Genomic DNA, 21,070 nt, shown 5'->3' on the forward strand with positions numbered 1-21,070 from the left:
AAGGAGATTTTTGTATAACTTACCAGTTAAATCTCTTTCTCGCTCTTCCTTGGGGGACACAGACCTTGGGTATAGCTCAGCTCCCTAGGAGGCGTGACACTAAGTAAAACTGTTAAGCCCCTCCTCCATCAGCTATACCCTCAGCCTGGAGATAGAGGCTACCAGTTGCGTGTCCAAGTAGTGAAAGGAAACAACCAACAATGCAAACAACAGCCAACAACCCAACGGGGCGCCAGCCAAAACCCTAGAACCAAACACAGAAGGGTGGGTGCTGTGTCCCCCAAGGAAGAGCGAGAAAGAGATTTAACTGGTAAGTTATACAAAAATCTCCTTTTCTCGCCCATTTTCCTTGGGGGACACAGACCTTGGGACGTTCAAGAGCAGTCCAAGAAGGGAGGGACCATAACCCAAGGCGGACCACCGGAGCATCAGGAAACCGCAGCCTGCAAGACCAGGCGGCCCAAAGCAGCATCCGCCGACGCGTGCGTATGCACCCTATAGAACCTGGTGAAAGTGTGCAAAGAGGACCAAGTGGCCGCTTTGCACAACTGCTCAGCCGAGGCTCGATGCCTCTGCGCCCAGGAAGCCCCGACTGCTCTGGTGGAATGAGCAGTGATGCCGAAAGGCGGAGCCCTACCCTTGGCTCGATAAGCCTCAGACACCGCCAGTTTAATGAACCGGGCAATGGCCACCTTGGAGACCGCCAAACCCTTGCGCGAACCCTCCGGGACCACAAACAGGGAATCCGTGCGCCGGAAGGATCCGGTGACCTCCAAGTAAATCCTCAATGCCCTGACCACATCCAGACGGTGCAGTTCCCGTTCTCTGGAGTGGGAAGGAGAGGGACAGAGCGACGGAAGGACGATGTCCTCATTGATGTGAAAGGCGGAGACCACCTTTGGCAGGAAAGCCGGGACTGGTCGGAGCACAACCTTATCCTGGTGGAAGATCAGGAAAGGTTCGGAACAAGAAAGAGCCGCCAACTCAGACACCCGCCGGAGAGACGTGATGGCCACAAGAAAGATGACCTTGCAGGACAGAAGGCGAAGGGAGACCTCCCGCAAGGGCTCGAAGGGGGCAGATTGAAGCGCCGAGAGCACCACATTCAGGTCCCAGGAAGGAACCGGAGGGCGATACGGTGGAACAGAGTGAGCCACCCCTTGCAAAAAGGTCTTAATCGGCCCCAGAGGGGCCAGGGGACGCTGGAGAAGAATAGACAGCGCCGAAATCTGTCCCTTCAGAGAACTGAGGCCCAGCCCCAGGTCCAGGCCCGACTGGAGGAAGGACAGGATCGTGGGAAGAGAAAACCGGAGAGGTGGGACGCTCCGGGACTCACAGAACCCCAGATAGGACCTCCAAACCCGATAGTAGATCCTCGAAGATACGGGTTTACGAGCACGGATCATGGTGCGGACAACGTCCGCGGAGAAACCCCGTCGCGTTAAGACGGCGGTCTCAACAGCCACGCCGTCAAACGTAGCGAGCCTAAATGCTCGTGGAAGATCGGACCTTGAGAGAGAAGGTCCTCCCTGGAGGGCAGTGGCCACGGAACGTCTGCCAACAGCAACATTAGGTCGGCGTACCAGGACCGACGGGGCCAATCCGGGGCGATCAGAATCGCGGGAACGCCCTCTGCCGCGATCCTCCGAAGAACCCGTGGCAGGAGGGGAAGAGGAGGAAAGATGTACAGAAGGGAGAATTGGCACCACGGAAGGACAAGCGCGTCGGCGCCGTAAGCCTCCGGGTCCCGTGCCCTGGATACGTATAGGGGAACCTTGCGGTTGAATTTGGAGGCCATGAGGTCCACGTCGGGGCGACCCCAGCGAAGACAAAGGGCCTCGAACACCTCTGGGTGCAGGGACCATTCTCCCGGATCGATGGTGGACCGGCTGAGGAAATCTGCCGCCCAGTTGTCTACCCCCGGGATGTAAATCGCAGACAAGGCTGGCACGTGCGTCTCCGCCCAGAGGAGAATGAGGGACACCTCTTGCATCGCCGCAGCGCTGCGGGTGCCTCCCTGATGGTTTATGTACGCCACCGCCGTGGCATTGTCCGATTGGATCCGAACAGGGCGGCCCCTCAGTAGATGGGTCCAGTGTCTGAGGGACAAAAGAACTGCCCTCAGCTCCAGAATGTTGATCGGAAGTCTGGACTCCGATAGAGACCAAACGCCCTGGACGGATCGGGGAGGGAAAACCCCCCCCACCCCCGTAAGCTGGCGTCGGTGGTAATCACCAGCCAGTTCAGTGGAAGGAAGGACCTCCCCCTCAGAGGGAGATGCAACCACCAGTTGAGGGAAGCCCGAGCCAGGGGAGGCAGAAGGAAGGTCCTGTCCAGACTCCTCGGTGATTTGTCCCAGGCCGACAGAATCGCCCTCTGAAAGGTGCGGGAATGGAATTGTGCGAACGGCACTGCCTCGAAACAGGCAACCATCTTCCCCAGCAACCGCATGCCGGATCTGAGGGAAGGCCGGTGATGACGGAGAAGGCTGCGAACCGACCCGCGAAGGGCCAGACGCTTGTCCGACGGAAGACGGACCTCTGCCAGTTCCGTATCCAGGAGCATCCCCAGGAAGATCAGCCGTCTGGAGGGGGTAAGGGAAGACTTGGGGTGGTTGATAATCCAACCAAACCGCGTCAGGGTCTCCAGAGTGAGATCCACACTGCCGGATGCCTGTGAAAGGGAGGGTGCCTTGACCAAGATGTCGTCCAAGTACGGAAGAAGAAAAACACTTCTTGAACGTAGAAGGGCCAAGACAGGGGCCAGGACCTTGGTGAACACCCGAGGAGCCGTTGCTAGACCAAAGGGAAGGGCAACGAACTGGAAGTGATCGTCCCCCACCGCGAAGCGTAGGAAGCGGTGATGACATGGAGCAACCGGAACGTGGAGGTATGCATCCTGAACGTCGATGGAGGCCATGAAATCCCCCTTTTCCAGGGAGGCCACTGCGGACCGGAGAGACTCCATCCGGAATCTCTGCAGGCGGAGGAAGCGGTTCAGGCGCTTCAGGTCCAAGATCGGTCGCACCGAGCCTTCCTTTTTGGGGATCACGAAGAGGTTCGAGTAGAACCCCCTGAACCTTTCCGTCGGAGGCACCGGGGCGATGACACCCTTGTCCATGAGTGAGCGAACGGCCGCGAAGAAAGAGGCCGCTCGTACGGGGTCCCGCGGAGGACGGGACCGGAAGAAACGGTCTGGCGGAATGGCCGCAAATTCGATCTTGTACCCGCAAGATACAATCTCGAGCGCCCATGCATCTGAGATGTGGTTCCGCCAAACGTTCCTGAAAAGGAGAAGGCGGCCCCCCACCCGGGTGGGTGGGGGCGCACCTTCAGGCAGAGGGCTGCTGGCCTGTGGTAGCCCGTGCAGGCTGGGTCTTGCGCCAGGTAGGTTGTGCCCGAAAAAACGGCTTCTTGCGTCTATCCTGGGTTGGGCCAGAGGAAGAAGAACCGGCCCCGGGTCTAGATCCGGAGGGCTTACGAAAGGACCGAAAACGGGACGAACCCGCGCGAACCCGTGGGGCGCCCTTTGGCCTGGACTGGGGAAGGAGAGTACTTTTCCCGCCCGTGGCCTCTGATATAAGCTCGTCCAGGCGGGTCCCGAACAAGCGGGAACCCGTGAACGGTAGACCGGCCAAGGAGCGTTTGGAAGCGGCGTCCGCCGCCCAAACCTTCAGCCAGAGTTCCCTCCTGACAGAAACCGCCAGGGCAGAGGAACGGGCAATGAGGGCCCCCGCATCCAGGGAGGCCTCACAAATAAATTTTCCAGCCTGGATAATTAGCTGGGCTAAGGAACGGAGGTCCTGAACAGGAACGTCCGACCCCAACTCCTGCTCCAGCTGCAAACCCCATTCAGAGACCGCTTTGCCAACCCAGGCGGAGGCAAAAACCGGTCTAAGGGCTGAACCAGAGGCAGAAAATATTGCCTTGGAAAGGGATTCCGTCCGACGGTCCTCAGCGGACTGGAGGGAAGATCCGTCCTGTACAGGAATAGCAGTGCTTTTGGACAGGCGAGCCACAGGAGGATCCACCTTGGGCGGAGATGTCCAGGTGGTCACAGACTCCGCCGGAAAGGGATAACAAATGTCCAGCTTTTTTTGGTGTAACAAAGCGGACGTTTGGCCGAGTCCAAGCCTTGGATACCACAGAAGAAAAATCTGCATGTATGGGAAAGACCTTGGAGGCCTGTCTGGGTCGGAGAAAGGACACGCCGGCCTGTTCAGAGCTGGGGGGGTCATCGTGTATCTGAAAGGTATCGCGGATACTAGTGATAAGATGCCCCACCGCGGATGACAATTTTGACGGAAGCTCTGAGTCCATGTCCACATCCGAATCCGCCAGTTCTCCCTCAGAAGGCGTATCCCTTTGAGAGGATAGGCTTGACTGAGCTCGCACGCATGGCGGAGAGAGCGAAACATCAGGAGAAGATGTGCGCTCAACCCTTGAACGTTTCTGAGTACGCCGGGCCCTGGAAGATTCACTGGGAGGCAGGGAATCAGTGGGGGCGGCAGAAACGGCATTCCCAGCAGGTGCGACAGGGATTTCGGCAGTCTGCGGGAGAGGCGGTCTATCCACGAGACGGCCCACCACGTGTGTAAGGCTCTCCACCGCCAGAGACAGAGACCTAGCCCAGTCAGGGGGTTCAGAAACAACAGGGGGCACAGCAGAAAGCGGGCCCTGCACCGGGGCCTGACATGCAAGGCAATGCGGCTCAGATTGCCCACTTGGAAAAAGTGCCTTGCAGGCGGTACAGGCGTGGTACCAGGGTTTGGGGGCACCCGTGGGATCAGACATGCTGACAAGTGGTCGTACCTTGATACAGGGACAAGGGATTGCAGCGGCTATGACCAGTGGGGTTAGGAGAGGGTTAACAGCCCTACCAGTGCCTCAGAAGAACGTCAGGTCAGATCCCTAGGAGCGAAGGTCCAGATCAGCAGCCGCGAGGCAGCCAGAAAACCAGCGTGCGTCCCCAGCGATGCACCGGTGTCTCCCACGTGTCTCCACTTCAGTCCGGAGTGAGGAAGCGCGGCAAGCTTGAGCAGAGACGCGGGAACAAGCTCCGCCCCCTCCACGCTTGAATGTTTCATAACGAAACTCCGCCCCCATGACGCGCGCGCGCGAAAAAAACACCCGCACCCCGTGCTGCCCGAGATTCCCAGGCATATGTTGTCAAAGAAGGGCCCGCAGGCCCCAAAAGCGCGGCGGTATAACCGGACGTCGGAAGGTAAGGTGGTCACCTGACCCCCGTCCCGCCGAACCGAACCGCCGATGCCGGGCCTAAGCCCCGCCCCCTCGATCCCGGTACGGAGCGGGCGGCGGCGGGGAGGTAGTAAGAAGCAGGGGCTATCTTTTAAGCAGCGGGCGGCGGCGGGATGTGTAAGATCGGGAGGTACATGAAAAGCAGGCAGATGGGGAGATCCCACAGAGCGCTCTGAGAAGCGCAGGAAACGGCCAACCACGGGTGCCCCCCCCCGAACCCAGTGCAACAGGGACAGGGAATAGGCTGGAAAAGCCATCTTACCTGTCTTCACCCTCATTTCCTTCCAGCAGGGTCGCCCCTTCAGCCCCTGGCACCGCAGTGGCAGGAAGCTGGAAGAGGGGCTTGGCGTGCGGGCGACCCCCTAGCTGGCGGGATGTAGGGGAGCCGGTGCTGCCCAGATCCTCCTATTGCTTCAGTGGGGGAGGCAGCAGCGCAAATACGTTGGCACTGGTGCAGCTCAACCCCGGGAGAACAGAGAGGTCCAATGCGTCTCTGGTATCCCTAGGAAAAAACAAAAATAAAATAACAAAATTAGAGAAAAAATTAAAACAAGGAGAAAACAGCCCTGCAGTAGCAGGGGGTGTCTTGCCTCCTTGGACACTAAGCTAAAACTGGTAGCCTCTATCTCCAGGCTGAGGGTATAGCTGATGGAGGAGGGGCTTAACAGTTTTACTTAGTGTCACGCCTCCTAGGGAGCTGAGCTATACCCAAGGTCTGTGTCCCCCAAGGAAAATGGGCGAGAAATTTCTTTAACACATTGAGGGTTAACAGCCAAACAAAACTCAATATTTATTACCCTGATTCCGCGGTTTACATAAACACCCCACATGTGGTCGTAAACTGCTGTACGGGCGCACGGCAGGGCGCAGAAGGAAAGGAATGCCATACGGTTTTTGGAAGGCAGATTGTGCTGGATTGGTATTCTGAACGCCATATGTTTTTTATTTTTCTGCCGATCGTCTTGTGCAGGGGCTCGTTTTTTGAAGAAAGTGTTGAGGTTTATATTGGTACCATTTTTGGGTACATAGGATTTTTTGATCATTCATTATTACACTTTATGGGGCAAGGTGACGCAAAAATTGGCTGTTTTGGAACAGTTTTCATTTATTTATTTTTACAGCGTTCATCTGAGGAGTTAGGTCATGTGATAGTTTTATAGAGAAGATCGTTACGGATGTGGCAATACCTAATATGTATACTTTTTTTTATTTATTTTAGTTTTATACAATAATAGCATTTCTGAAACAAAAAAAATTATGTTTTAGTGTCTCTATAGTCTGAGAACCATAGCTTTTTTATTTTTTGGGCGATTGTCTTAAATAGGGTATCATTTTTTGCGGGACGAGGAGACGGTGTGATTGGTACTATTTTGGGGGTCATACGCGTTTTTGATCGCTTGCTGTTGCACTTTTTGTGATGTAAGGTGACAAAAATTGCTTTTTTTTACACATTTTTTATTTTATTTTTTATGGTGTTTATCGGATGGGGTCTATCATGTGATATCTTTATAGAGACGGTCGTTACAGACGCGGTGATACCTAATATGTGTCGTTTTTTTATTTTTCATTTTTTTTAGGGAAAAAAAGGCATTTTTTTTATTTTACATTTTTATTTATTTATTTTTTACTTTTTTTTTTTTCACATTTAATTTTTTTTTATCAAGTCCCTCTTGGATCATGAAGATTCAGTGGGGCTGATGGCTGTACTATACTTTGCAATGCTCTTGCATTGCAAAGTGTAATACATTCAGATGCCCTGTAGGTGGCAACAGCGGATGCTTTTGCAAAGCGTCCGGTTGCCAGGGCAACCATCGGGGCTGCCATCGCAGCGCAGCAGCCCCGATGGTGGAGAGAGGGAGCCCCCTCCCTCCATTAACCCCATAGATGCACTGATTTCAGGCTCTGATCTGCAGAGCGCAGATCAGAGCCTGAAACCGGCATTTTTTCACTGCCGCGATCCGATTGGTTAGTCTGCACAGACTACCCAATCGGATCGATTGCCGGCAAGGGGCCACTCTGATTGGTCCCTTGCCGGCATTACTGCACTGTATGCTGTCCGTGACAGCATACAGGGCAGGGGCAGAAGCTTTAATCCAAGCGCTTTGCAGCGCTTGGATTAAAGAGCTGCCAGAACGTATATATACGTGGTAGCTGCACGGGGTATGTGCAGCTATCACGTATATATACAGATTGCGGTCGCGAAGGGGTTAAGGACTCGGGAAATAGGGCGTATCGGTACGTCCTATGTCCTTAAGGGGTTACGTAAACCTCTTTGTGATTCTTTCTCATCAACATGCAGTTTAACAAAAGGACAAGCAAAAATAAAATGACCACTTTTCCCACAGTAATAACAGTTTATGCAACCTCCTAAAGTTCCTACTACCAGAACGGATAGACACCTGACCCAACTGCATGCGTTCCTCCCCTAACCCAGAGTTACATGTCATATCACCCTGGAGAGCAGGTGGGACCAAACCACTCACAGAAGGGATCCCTTGCGCAGAGGGAACCTTACAACTCTCTCTAATACGTCTAGCTAACTGTACTGCCAAAGACATAGCATTCTCCAATGTATCCGGGTACTCATGAAAAGCAAGGGCATCTTTCAATCTCTCAGATAACTCCTGACAAAACTGACTACGTAATACGGGGTCATTCCACTCTGACTCAGTAGCCCATCTCCTAAACTAAACGCAGTAAGCCTCTGCAGTATGTTCACTTTGTAATAAATTACGCAATTTAGATTCCGCCTTTGAAACCCGATCTGGATCATCATAAACTAATCCCAAGGCTTTAAAAAATTCTTACACAAACCGGAGGGCCAGAGAACCGGACGGCAGAGAAAAGGCCCAGGGTTGCGCGTGCCCTTTAAGCAGGGATATGATTATCCCTACCCTCTGACTCTCATCACCAGACGAAGATGGACGCAGACGAAAATACAGCTTGCATGACTCTTTAAAGCGGATAAAGTCATCCATACCCCTGCAAATCTATCAGGGAGAGCGACTTTAGGCTCCCCATAAATTTGACTTCCTCCTATTGCACCTGATGCTAGAGCATTCTGACACTGTGTGACCGAATTACGCAGATCAGCAACCTCTAGGGATAATCCCTGTATGCGATCAACTAGCGCATCAATTGACTCCATCTTAAAACAGCTGAGAAATGGCAGTCAAAGTATTGGCGGGTTATAATGTCACGCTGGACAGGGTACAAGATAAACAGAATACCACCAAACAAGTGTCTAGGCAAGAAGCTGGGGATAAAGGTCATCTCCTGACAAATCCCTACCCGCTCTCCCTAGACTTCTATGCCCACGTTCAGACCCTGAAGGTAGGAATGAGCGTGTCCCCGTGCCTAGGCTAAAGATTCCCTAAAATCCATAAGATGGTGAAAGGGTAAAAGGGGCAGTCTGCTCCCTCAGGACCTGGAGGAGGCAGGCGTCTCTCTAACAGCCTAGACAGACAACAACAAGAAAAACAAAACAAACTTATCTCGTTACTGAGCAGGAACAGCAAATACTTCCTTCCACTGAGCAAAACAAAAGCTATAACCCACACAGGACACTGGGAGTGGGCGCAATTTAAACTCATACCAACGACCCCTCCCAGTGCACCTGAAGGGAGGCGGATCCAGCTCAACTCCAAAACAAAAACAAAAGGTTACACACGTTCTGCTTACCTGGCAGACCTTCGCACATAACCTGAGCAGGGCATGACACAGCCTCCTTGCTATGGACTATAGACCCAGACCTATGGAGAACCCCTCAGACCTTTTGGGGTTACAAGGAACTATGAACCCTGATTTATGTGTGGAATTTTTATGCCACATATTTCCTATTGCCCATTAAAGGTGAATGGTGTGGATTCCGCAACACAAAAAGGGTTAACTCTGCACTGAGACTCCCACTGATTGTGTTAGTGATGGGATTAAGATAGCTGACTATAAGAGCTGCCGACTCCTAGATGAGTAGATCACCCTATGATACACTCAGGAGATAATCCCATCACATGTGTCTCCTCTCTCCCTATTCATTCATTATGGAGGGGGGGGAGATGTCTGTTTGCATGTTGTTCATTGTTGATTGCGTCAAAGACCATGCCTATTCTGTTATTGAGTGCGTCACTAGCAATGCCATTGTGTTTGTTAATTGCGTCACAGACAATGCCATGGGGTTAGTTTTTGTGTTTAATCTGTAAAGCTGTAAAGGATTGGCGGCTATGTCATGGACCTGGTTGGGAACTGAGAACAAGGGGGTGGTACCCTTGTTGGAAAATGTGTATATAAGTCAATGCTGGTGTGTTCAATAAAGAGTTCCTGTTTTACCCTTCATTATGTTGAGGCTGGTGTTTCGGTAACTGATTGACACTGGGGATTGCTATATGCTGAAGATTTGCTATACTCCCCTGGCTATAACTACTATCTCTAAAGAAGAATTGTTCCTGCTCTCTGGATTTAGGAGAGGTTCACCCACTGGAAGCGGAAGCCCGGTCTTGGGTCCAGCGTGGGTGGACGACGGTGAGACCCCAACCAAGCGGTTCCTGTGGCGGTTTTGGTGTAGAGCGGAGTGCTTGGAGTCCTCGGGAAGCACTAGGAGCATCCATCAACGGAGGCACCCAGTCGGGGTGCCAGGAGATCCGTTACAACATATATCATCATTTCATTCACACATTTAATGTTTCATTCAATTCCAACAACTTTATCTTGGTGCATTATTTTCTGTCAATGAGTGAATATGGACATGAGCATACAGACAGCACAGTGTGGTTTGTATATTATCGAAAATGGCTCCTGTTCCTAAGTGCACTAAAGTGCAATTAGACAGTAAACATAGCATACAACATACAATAAACTGATGTTTATGATTACCAGATTAATGGTGATGATTTCTTCATAAGCCAGAGAAGTTTCACCAGCAATCATGCCGGACCCTCGGAGATTCTCCACTCCAAGACCTTCCTCTTTACCAATTATATCTGTTATCTTGTACCTGATGAAGAAATTACAAAAATATTTAAGATAAAGTGAGTGGTGAATTATGTTAATAGGTTATGTGAGATATAACCATTACAGAAAAATAATCTCAACAGCATAATGAATTACAAGAAATAATGTTAGCATTTTGAAATAACTTAAAATTAAGACAGTTTTGCTTATAAAATATTAACTGCACACTCATTACATTACTTAAAGGGGTATTCCCACTTCGCCTTTTTATACTTACCTGCTGCCACCACGCTGTTCACTTCCTGGATTCTGGCTGGGGGCGGGCTTCATCTTGATTGAAGTCTTCACCCAACCGGGCCGCATGCTGGACTGAACGTGCACGCCGCCGCTATGTGCTATGGTGACTTATTTCTGGCCAGTATAGTACAGAGCCGGCGTGCGCGTTCGCAGCTCTGTACTATTCTGGCCAGGAAGAAGTCACCCATCGCGCATGCACGGCAGTGTGCGCGTTCAGGACAGCGAGCGGCCCGGCCGGGAGTCTTCTGCGCAAGCGCGGCCACCGGGATTCTGAAGAAGAGCGGTGGCCGTAACCAGGGGAGACAGAGTCACAACAATGAGATAAGTGGGGGTGAATTTTATCCTAAACGGTGGGAATTTGTTACTCAAGTATATTTACAAAAATGATTACTGTGATTTAACAGTGATCATTATGATGGGAATACCCCTTTGAAGAGGTTTTGCCACTTCAGCAAGTGTTATTTATCATGTAGAGAAATTTAATACAAGGCACTTACTAATGTATTGTTATTATCTTTATTGCTTCCTCTGCTGGCTAGATACATTTTTCCATCAAAATATAAACTGTTTGTTTCCATGGTTATGACCACACTGCAATCCTTCAGTGGTGCGCATGCTCGCATACTATAGGAAAAAATGCCAGCCTCTCTGCTGACCAGGACAGTGGGAGCTCACATAGGCTGGTGTTTTTCTGAAGTGACAAAACCCCTTTAATACTAGCTGATCTGCCAAGATCCGATACCCCACATCCTCACTGATCAGCTGTTTGGGTGTCGCTCTGTTTCTGGAAGTCCGATGCAGTGATGAGCGCTGTCCGCTACAATGTTGATGGTACTGTATAGTTCCAGCACTGAAGCTGCACTCAAGCAGCTGATTGGCAGAGGTGTGGGGTGTTGGACCCTAAACATCAGCAAATTACGTCCTATCTTGAGGATATGCCATATAAAAGGCTGGAATAGCACATAAAGATAATAAAAGGTGCAAACTTTCCTAGAGAAACCATCCAGATCCTGTGATTATTCTAAAAGAGGCTCTGTCAGCATGATCAACCCAATTAAACTTGGCATACTGCCTTGTAGGGCTCAACATCCTCATTAAAACGATACCCTTCTTTTTCCTGTATGCAAAACAGCAAATTGGAGCACCAGGGGGCAGGGCTAAATCCAGCTTTGTAAGACTTCCCCTTCCCCTTGACTGACACGGCTAGACATCAGCATGATGAGCCCTAATAGGGTTGATCATGCTGACAGGGCTACATTCTCTAAGAGCAGAAATCAAGCCAACATTGGAAAAAAAAAATCATGAACAAACGTATTGGACAAACATATAGAGACATCAACACAACAGGAACTTTCATTAACATAGTAAAATAGTTTGTAAGGCTGAAAATAAAATAAAAGACATCCATCTAATTTAGCCCGTTATCCTGCAAAGTTGATCCAGAGGAAGGCAAAATAAATAAATAAAAAAAATCATGGAGGTAGAAGCCAAATTTCCCGACTCCAATCAGGCAATCAGAATAACTCCCTGGATCCACGACCCTTCTCCAGCAATAACTTTGGAACGTTTTAACTTATCCAAGCCATACAGGTACTTTTTTGTGACACACTGTACATCATGTTAATAGTAAATTTTAGTCAATATGTTTTACCTTTATTCATAAAAAAAAAATATCAAAACATTACCAAACATATGGAAAAATTAAGTTTTCTAAATTAGAATTTTAAGACAGATCGTGTTACCTTTAAAAATATTTTTACCATATATCTACTTAATATGGATATCATTTTAGTAATGTAATTTTTTTTTTTTTTAGGACGGTCGAAAGTTTACAATTATATTATAGAAGCAATTTTTTTTTTATTTAATAAGAAAATGTTTAAAATCAACTTTTTTAGGCCCCTTTCACACAGGCGAGTATTTCGTGAACGCTTAGCACCGACACTGAATCCTGACCCATTCAGTTCAATGGGGCTGTCTTCATGAGCGTTGTTTTTCACGCAGCAGGTTCTATATTCAGCGTTTTTCATGCAATGCAGGTCCCACAGAAATGAATGAGGCTGCGTGAAAATTGCATAGCATCTGCAAGCAAGTGCATGGTTGCTAGGAGATGATGTTAGTAAATAGGGATGAGCCACCCCGGACCCCATGAAAGTCAATTCACTGTATTATTTCCTCTTCTAAAATGGTTATAATGGAAAATAATAGCATTCTTAACCCATTCCCGACAAGAGCCATAATAGTACGACGCAGCGGGACGTGACTTGCCTCCCAGCGGCGTACTATTGAGGCGGGCTGATCGGGGGGTGCATGAGCTGCGTGCGATCAGCGGTAGGGGTCTGTCAGTGACGGTTAGCCGGACCCCTGCTGTATGTGCCAGCATCAGAGTAAACTTCGATGGCGGCGCCTTAACCTTTGATGTGCCGCAGTCCACGCTGACCGCGGTACGTGCAATGTATGGGGAGGGAGCAGCCATCGGGGACCTGATGGCAGGGAAGGCAGCCCGATGCCTTACTTAGGGTCCATTCACACATCAGTAGTGTATTGCGGATCCGCAATACACCCGGCCGGCACCCCCATAGAACAGACAAGAATAGGACATGTTTATTTATTTTTTCCGGAGCCACGGATGGGAAGATCGGTGGCGCGCTCCGGAAATACGGATGTGGATAGCACACTGTGTGCTGTCCGCATCCATTCCTGCCCCATAAAGAATGAATGGGTCTGCACCCATTCTGCAATTTGCGGAACAGATGCTGACCCATTCTGCGGACGTGTGAATGGACCCTTAAAGGCATCGTGGCTGCCTTTCCTTTTAGCCTGTGAGATCCAGCCCCCTGGATCTCACAGGGAAGCAGGCTGTAAGTGTATTACACTGGTAATACACTTACAGCCAATGCATCACAATACAGAAGTATTGTGATGCATTGTAAAGGGGATCAGACCCCTCAAAAGCTGAAGTCCCAGAGTAGGACAAAAAAAGCGAAAAAGTTACAAATAAAAAAAAAGCGTCTTTTTCCCAAAATAAAGTAAAATAAAATAAATTACAAAAATAGGGGGTAAAAAAATAACAGTAGAACAGCATCGCCGCATCTGTATCGATGTAATATGTTTATTTATTGTTTATATGTAAAATTGGGAAAGGGGGCAATTTATACTTTGGGTGTTTTTTTCTTTTTATTTAATAACTATTGCCCTTAGGACTCATGCACACAACGGTTGTGTGTTTTGCGGTCCGACAAATTGCAGATCCGCAAAATGCGGATGGCAATCGCGTGCGTTCTGCAATTTGCGGAAAGGCACAGTCAGCCATTAATATTACTGCCTATTCTTGTCCGCAAAACGGACAAGAACAGGACAGGTTATGTTTTTTTTGTGAAACACGGAGCGGAGCACCGGATGCGGACAGCAAACCGAGTGCTGTCCGCATCTATTTGCGGCCCCGTTGAAGTGAATGGGTCGGCATCCAAGCTGCAAATACTGCGGCTCGGATGTGGACCAAAACAACGGTCGTGTGCATGCTTGTCCTATTCACTTTAATAGATTTCTATTAGGTTTTAATAGGACTTTACACTGGCCCTGCTGACCTGTGTATAGTACACACAGCAGCCAGCAGCAGGGAGCTTACTATGGCAGCCAGGGCTTCAGTAGGGTCCTGGCTGCCATGGTAACCGATCGGAGCCCCAGGACTACACTGCTGCCAATGCCACCAATGATTTTAATACTGGGGTGGTGGGGGGGGGGGGCTGTGAGCTCTGCGCTGCGATTGGACAGCGCTACAGCCAGGGAGAAGGAACGCCCAGGGAGAAACAGGGCAGACTCCTCCCTGGTTTACTGATAGTAGCAATTACCATACAGCGCTGGAGAATGTAACGGGGCCATAGCTGGCGAGCAGCGCCCAGGGATAATAGTAAGTGCAGTGAGATCCCTGGGCGCAGCTCTACATGTCCAGATAGTTATCTTACAATGTTCGGATCCATGAAAGGTCCTCTTTAATACTAGGGGGTGGGCGCACTTTGCCACCAATGATTTTAATACTGGGGGGGGAGAATGCACTGCACCACCAATGATAATTAATCTTTAATACAGGTACAGGAGGCAGGTACCACCGGCACCCGCCTCATGTATTTGTATTAAAGGTTAATTATCATTGTGGTACAGTGGCCAGGCACCTGCTTTGCTGGCTGCTTGACTCTGGGGAGGACTCTCAGGAGGAGGAAGCAGGTGCTGCTCCCCGAGCGCAATAGCTCAGATGGCGAAGCAGTGTATTCCCTCCCCCTGCGTTAATTAATAGCGGCACATTCATTGGTGGCAGTGGTGCGGGCAGCTTCAGAGCCCGCTCACTTCAGTGGGCTCAGCGCGGCCACGTTATAGGAGGGAGGGACTCCCTACCTCTTTTTCAACTGTCTGCGCACGCGCCGAGTGCCATGAGAGGAGGGTCTAGTATTGAAAAAATGAATATTCTGATACCGAATTGATACTGGCATAAAAGTATTGATTGGGTATTGAAAGTTTGATACCCGAAACAACCCTAGCCCCTACAGCAGTTTACGAGAAGAAAGAAAACTATACCAGCTGCGCAATCAAGTGGATGAGTTTATTATTTTTTAACCCCTCAATGGACATTTTAGTTAGCATTCTGTATTAAGAATGCTATTATTTTCCCTTATAACCATGTTAGAAGGGAAAATAATAAAATCAACAGAACACCTATCCTAAACCCGAACTTCAGTAAAGAAGTCTGGTTTTGGGTCTGGGTACCACATTCAGTTTTTTATCATGAGAGTGCAAAACGCATTTCACTCACGTGGAAAAAACTGAACAACGGAACGCAATCACAGACAAAACTGACTGAAATTGCAGTGTCTACTTGCACGAATTTGCCGCAATGGACCCGCAACGCATCAAGACAAAATCCGTGACGCCCATGTGAAAGAGGCCTTAAGGATCAGTTCAGTTCTGAAGTCACTTTGAGGACCTCACATAATAGAAACCACCCATAAATGACCCCACTTTAAAAACGACACCCCTCAAACCATTCAAAACTGGTATTAGAAATGCTAACCTTTTAACTATACCACAGGAATTAAAGCAAAATAATTTTTGCTGATTTTCCATTTTAATCATGTTTTTTCCAATAACAAGGATGTTTTTATTGCTAGCATTTTGAGGTGCATATGACTTCTTGATCGATTCAGGAGGTGAGGTAACTAAAAAAAAGCTGTTTTGGTGTAATGTTTACTTATTTGCCGGTTGTTACGGACGTAGCGATACAAATATGTCTATTTTAGTTTTTTAATTTAATTTTAAGACATAATTAGGGGATTTTTTTAATTAATTTTTTACCCACAACAGATATTAGACTTACCGGTCTATAGTCTGGTCATGGCATTATAGAGTCCTTAAATATCATAAATAAGGGTCTTTCATGCTCTGCATTTCATCTGACATTACATTTTCCTCAGTGAATACAGTGAAGAAAAAAAAAGATCTAATACACATGCTTTTTCCTCATTACTCATTAAGGGGCCAACAGTTTCAGGTTTAAACTTTTTACCATTTATATATTCAAGAACATTTTAGGGTTGGTTTTACTCTTTGGCAATTAATCTCCCCGTCTCCAGCTTGGCTGCTTTTATCTGTATTTTATATATTCTATTTTTTCTATTTACAGTTTTTTTTATGCTTCTTCACAACCTTCCTGTTTTATTAATTTAAATGCATTGAATAAGTTATTGCTCTTTTCTTTTTATCCACATAATTTTTTTTTGGGTTCCTGACCCTTTTATTCTCATAATGTACCTCTCACAATGAGAATTTAAGATGCTTTTAAAGATATCCCATTTTGTAGTTGTATTGTTGAGGACACGGTCCCAGTTAGTGAGACTTTCCCAAACTATTCCCACAAAGTTGAAAACATAAAATTGACAAAATGCATTGGTATGCTGAAGCATTAAGATTTCACTTCACTAGTATTAATGGGCCCAGAACAATCCCTGATAAACATACTCATAGCATTATCCTGCCTCCACCAAACTTTACAATTGGCACAATGAAATCAAGATGGTAATATTCTCCTGACATTTGCCAAACCAAGATTCATCCATCAGATTGTCAGATAGAGAAGCATGATTTGTCACTCTATAGAACATGTCTCCACTGCTCCAGTGCCAACATAACATTAACATTTACAACAGTTCATCTCACACTTGGCATTGTGCTTGGTGATGTAAACCTTTCCTGCAGCTGCTAAGCCATGGAAATTTGTGCCATAAGGCTCCTAGCACACATCGTTTGTACTGATCTTAATGCCAGAGGAGGTTTGGAACTGTGCAGTTATCGAGTCTGCAGAAAGCTGCGGACTTTTATGCACTATGGGGGGGATTTATCAAACTGATGTAATGTAAAACTGGCTTAGTTGCCCATAGCAACCAATAAGATTCCACCTTTCATTTTTCACACCACCTTTGAAAAATAAAAGGCAGAATCTGATGGGTTGCTGTGGGCAATTAAGCCAGTTCTACTTTACATCAGTTTTGATAAATATTCCCCTATGTCCCTTTGGCGACCCTGCTCTTTAATTTTACATGGTCGCCACTTAATGGCTGAGTTGCTGTGATTCCTAGAGGTTTCTACTTTGCAATAATACCTCTTATAGTTGATATTAATATATGTTGCAATGGTGAAATCCTAATCCAGTTCCAAGCCTTTACAAATGTTTGTAAAGGCAGATTGCCTGGCTAGGTGCTGGATTTTACTTCCGTGGCAACGGGACTGAATGAAACACCTGGTTAAGACGTGTCCCAATGGTTAAGAGGTGTGTCCGAGTGTGTGTGTGTGTGTGTGTATAAACACAAACATGCATACAGTATATTGTTTATTTCTAAAGTTCATAGAACCACATATCATATCATTGTGATGTACAAAAATTGCTTACCGTGATTCTCCTTCATCTTCCACATGCTCACAATAAACAGAGTTAAGAGCACTGACTTTCTTGTAATCTTGAGGTGTTAAATATAAATATTTATATCCCTAAAAGAGTAAAAGTATATGTTAGCTAGGTATTCATGATATGGTTTAACATCAGCAGATAATAAAATAAAATCATAAAATATAGCCAGGATTTAAAAATCTGTTGTATTTTTCCGTCTTCCAGAGAGATTACTTGCTCATTTATAGATATTCCTAAAGGGCACAAAATTCATATTTAGTCCATAATAAAGTATAGGACTGAAAGGGGTTGTCTTATGAGATAGAATGTGTCCCAAGCAGCAATCAACTGAGGCCAGGTGTCAATGAAGTGCAAATGCAGTATTACATGGCGGCAATTTAGATGTATGGCCACGGTTGAAATACATGGTCTGCTCAAGTCTGCCAAAAATGGAGCCAATTATTCATAACAGCTCTCTATTCTGGCTCATAGAGGGGGAAGTGGGTGACCCCCTCTGTGATATCCATATGCCCTCTGTGATATCCATATGCCTTAATAGGACATACAGCCAAGAGCTGTCTATATAAGACAACACCCTTTAACCACCTCAGCTCCCCTAGCTTAAACACCCTTAATGACCAGACCACTTTTTACAATTCTGCACTACACTACTTTCACCGTTTATTGCTCGGTCATACAACTTACCACCCAAATGAATTTTACCTCCTTTTCTTCTCACTAATAGAGCTTTCATTTGGTGGTATGACATTTGCTGCTGACATTTTTACATTTTTGGGTATTAATCGAAATTTACATATACATTTTTCTCTAAATTTATTGTTCTACATGTCTTTGATAAAAAAAAAAATGTTTGGGTAAAAGTTATAGCATTTACAAACTATGGTACAAAAATGTGAATTTCCGCATTTTGAAGCAGCTCTGACTTTCTGAGCACCTGTCATGTTTCCTGAGGTTCTACAATGCCCAGACAGTAGAAAAACCCCACAAATGACCCAATTTCGGAAAGTAGACACCCTAAGGTATTCACTGATGGGCATAGTGAGTTCATAGAACTTTTTATTTTTTGTCACAAGTTAGTGGAAAATGATGATTTTTTATTTTCTTACAAAGTCTCATATTCCACTAACTTGTGACAAAAAATGAAAACTTCCATGAACTCACTATGCCCATCACGAAATACTTTGGGATAGCTTCTTTCCAAAATGGGGTCACTTGTGTGGTATTTATACTGCCTTGGCATTTTAGGGGCCCTAATGTGTGAGAAGTAGTTTAAAATCCAAATGTGTAAAACATGCCCTGTGAAATCCTAAAGGTGCTCTTTAGAATTTGTGCCCCTTTGCCCACCTAGGCTGCAAAAAAGTGTCACACATGTGGTATTGCCGTACTCAAAAGAAGTAGGGCAACGTGTTTTGGGGTATATTTTTACATATACCCATGCTGGGTGAGAGAAATATCTCTCTAAAAGTCAACTTTTCACTTTTTTTTATAAGTTGTCATTTTAGAGAGATATTTCTCTCACCCAGCATGGGTATATGTAATAAGACACCCCAAAACACATTGCCAAACTTCTCCTGAGTACGGCGATACCACATGTGTGACACTTTTTTGCAGCCTAGGTGCGCAAAGGGGCAGAAATTCCTTTTAGGAGGGCATTTTTAGACATTTGGATTCCAGACTTCTTCTCACGCTTTAGGGCCCCTAAAATGCCAGGGCAGTATAAATACCCCACATGTGACCCCATTTTGGAAAGAAGAAGGTATTTCGTGATAGTGAGTTCATGGAAGTTTTTTTTTTTGTCACAAATTAGTGGAATAGTTAGTGAATTTTTTTTTATTTTTATTTTTCTACTTTTTTTTCCTTACAAAGTCTCATATTCCACTAACTTGTGACAAAAAATAAAAACTTCTATGAACTCACTATGCCCATCAGCGAAGACCTTGGGGTGTCTTCTTTCCAAAATGGGGTCATTTGTGGGGTGTTTGTACTGCCCTGGCATTTGAGGGTCTCCGCAATCATTACATGTATGGCCAGCATTAGGAGTTTCTGCTATTCTCCTTATATTGAGCATACAGGTAAAGAGATTTTTTTAAAGAAAAACTGAACGGCACAGATTTCTTCATTCGCATCGATCAATGTGGATGAAAAAATCTCTGCCCCAAAAAAAAAAAGGAGGGGAAAGGCGTCTGCCAGGACATAGGGGCTCCGTCCAACATCCATACCCACTTAGCTCGTATGCCCTGGCAAACCCGATTTCTCCATTCACATCAATCGATGTGGATGAATAAATCATTGCCGGGATTTTTTTATTTATTTTTTATATACAAAGTGTTTGCCAAAGCATATGAACACTGCCGCCTCATCAGCTCATATGCCTTCGCAAACGTATCTTTTACTGCAGAGGAGAAATCTCGTCTGGCAGCGCTGCATACACCGACTTTTGTGTAATCTGACAGCAGCGCAATGCTTCTGTCAGAATGCATATCAGTGCTGCAGCTAGTCGATCGGTTGGTCCACCTGGAAGGTAAAAAAAACAAAAGAAAAAACAGGCCGCAACACAATAAATTTATTAACATGAACTTTATAATAACATTTGAACAGAACATTAACTTTTATGAACTTTGGAAACAAAACATACATTTTTTGCTTACTGGTGATTTTTTTTTGTTTTGCTTTTTTTTACCTTTTATAGGACAAACCTCTCCTTCCCCATGGGACAATGTGCAAAGCGTCCAGAGATGTGGCGAAGTACATAATGCACTTTGTCCCAGGTGAAAGGAGAGGTTTGCAGCAGCTCTGTGTGAACGGGCCCTAATAGACAGAAATAGCAGGTGTCATGCCTTATCCACTCCTGCTACAGACAACATTTTTTTTGGGGTGGAGGTTGGTTTGAGGTACCGGCAACGACACTGGGGAAATGTCGCTCGCGTAGACGGCTTACTACACTGGTGGTTGGGGCCACGGAACCTCCTGGATACAGGAGGTTCTCGATGATCTCTTCCTGAAATTTGAGGAAGGATCTTGTTATCCAAGCCTTACTGTAGAGAACAAAACTATTATATACAGCCAATTGAATCAAATATACAGACACCTTCTTATACCAGCGTCTGGTTCTGCGGGAAAGTAAATAGGGAGCCAACATCTGGTCATTGAAGTCCACCCCTCCCATGAGCAAGTTATAGTCGTGGACACAGAGGGGCATTTCAATGACACTGGTTGCTCATTCAATTTGGATTGTCGTGTCTGCGCGAATGGAGGAGAGCATGTAAACGTCACGCTTGTCTCTCCATTTCACCGCGAGCAGTTCTTCGTTACACAAGGCAGCCCTCTCCACCCTTGCAAGACGGGTGGTAACGAGCCGTTGCGGGAAGTCCCAGCGACTAGGTCGCGTGGTGCCACAGCAGCCAATCTGTTCTAGGAACAAATGCCTGAAGAGGGGTGTGACGGTATCACTGTATCTCACCGCCTTGCAATTCCTTAATTCCAATTAGTTGAAGAATCCCCCATTCACCAAATAAGAAGTCACTGGTAGCGCTGAATAATTCCACATATGATCCAAAGCTGGATACTGGAACAAGACTTTACTGGAAGCACACCACATTCAAAAATACAATCT

At 46.8% G+C, this 21,070-nt stretch overlaps 1 protein-coding gene across 3 annotated transcripts in view; it reads right to left on the reverse strand.

Moving 5' to 3' along the window:
• Positions 1-21,070, reverse strand: part of ACACA (acetyl-CoA carboxylase alpha) — a 932,629-nt gene that overhangs the window by 314,312 nt on the left and 597,247 nt on the right. For all 3 annotated transcript variants that reach the window (XM_044288111.1, XM_044288112.1, XM_044288113.1), the window contains exons 42-43: positions 17,440-17,537; positions 10,128-10,248 (exon numbers count right to left, since the gene is read on the reverse strand). In XM_044288111.1, coding sequence (XP_044144046.1) covers positions 10,128-10,248; positions 17,440-17,537 — 219 coding nt within the window. The remainder of the gene's footprint in view (positions 1-10,127; positions 10,249-17,439; positions 17,538-21,070) is intronic.

This window comes from Bufo gargarizans, chromosome 3 (assembly GCF_014858855.1).
Source record: "Bufo gargarizans isolate SCDJY-AF-19 chromosome 3, ASM1485885v1, whole genome shotgun sequence".
NCBI lineage: Eukaryota > Metazoa > Chordata > Amphibia > Anura > Bufonidae > Bufo > Bufo gargarizans.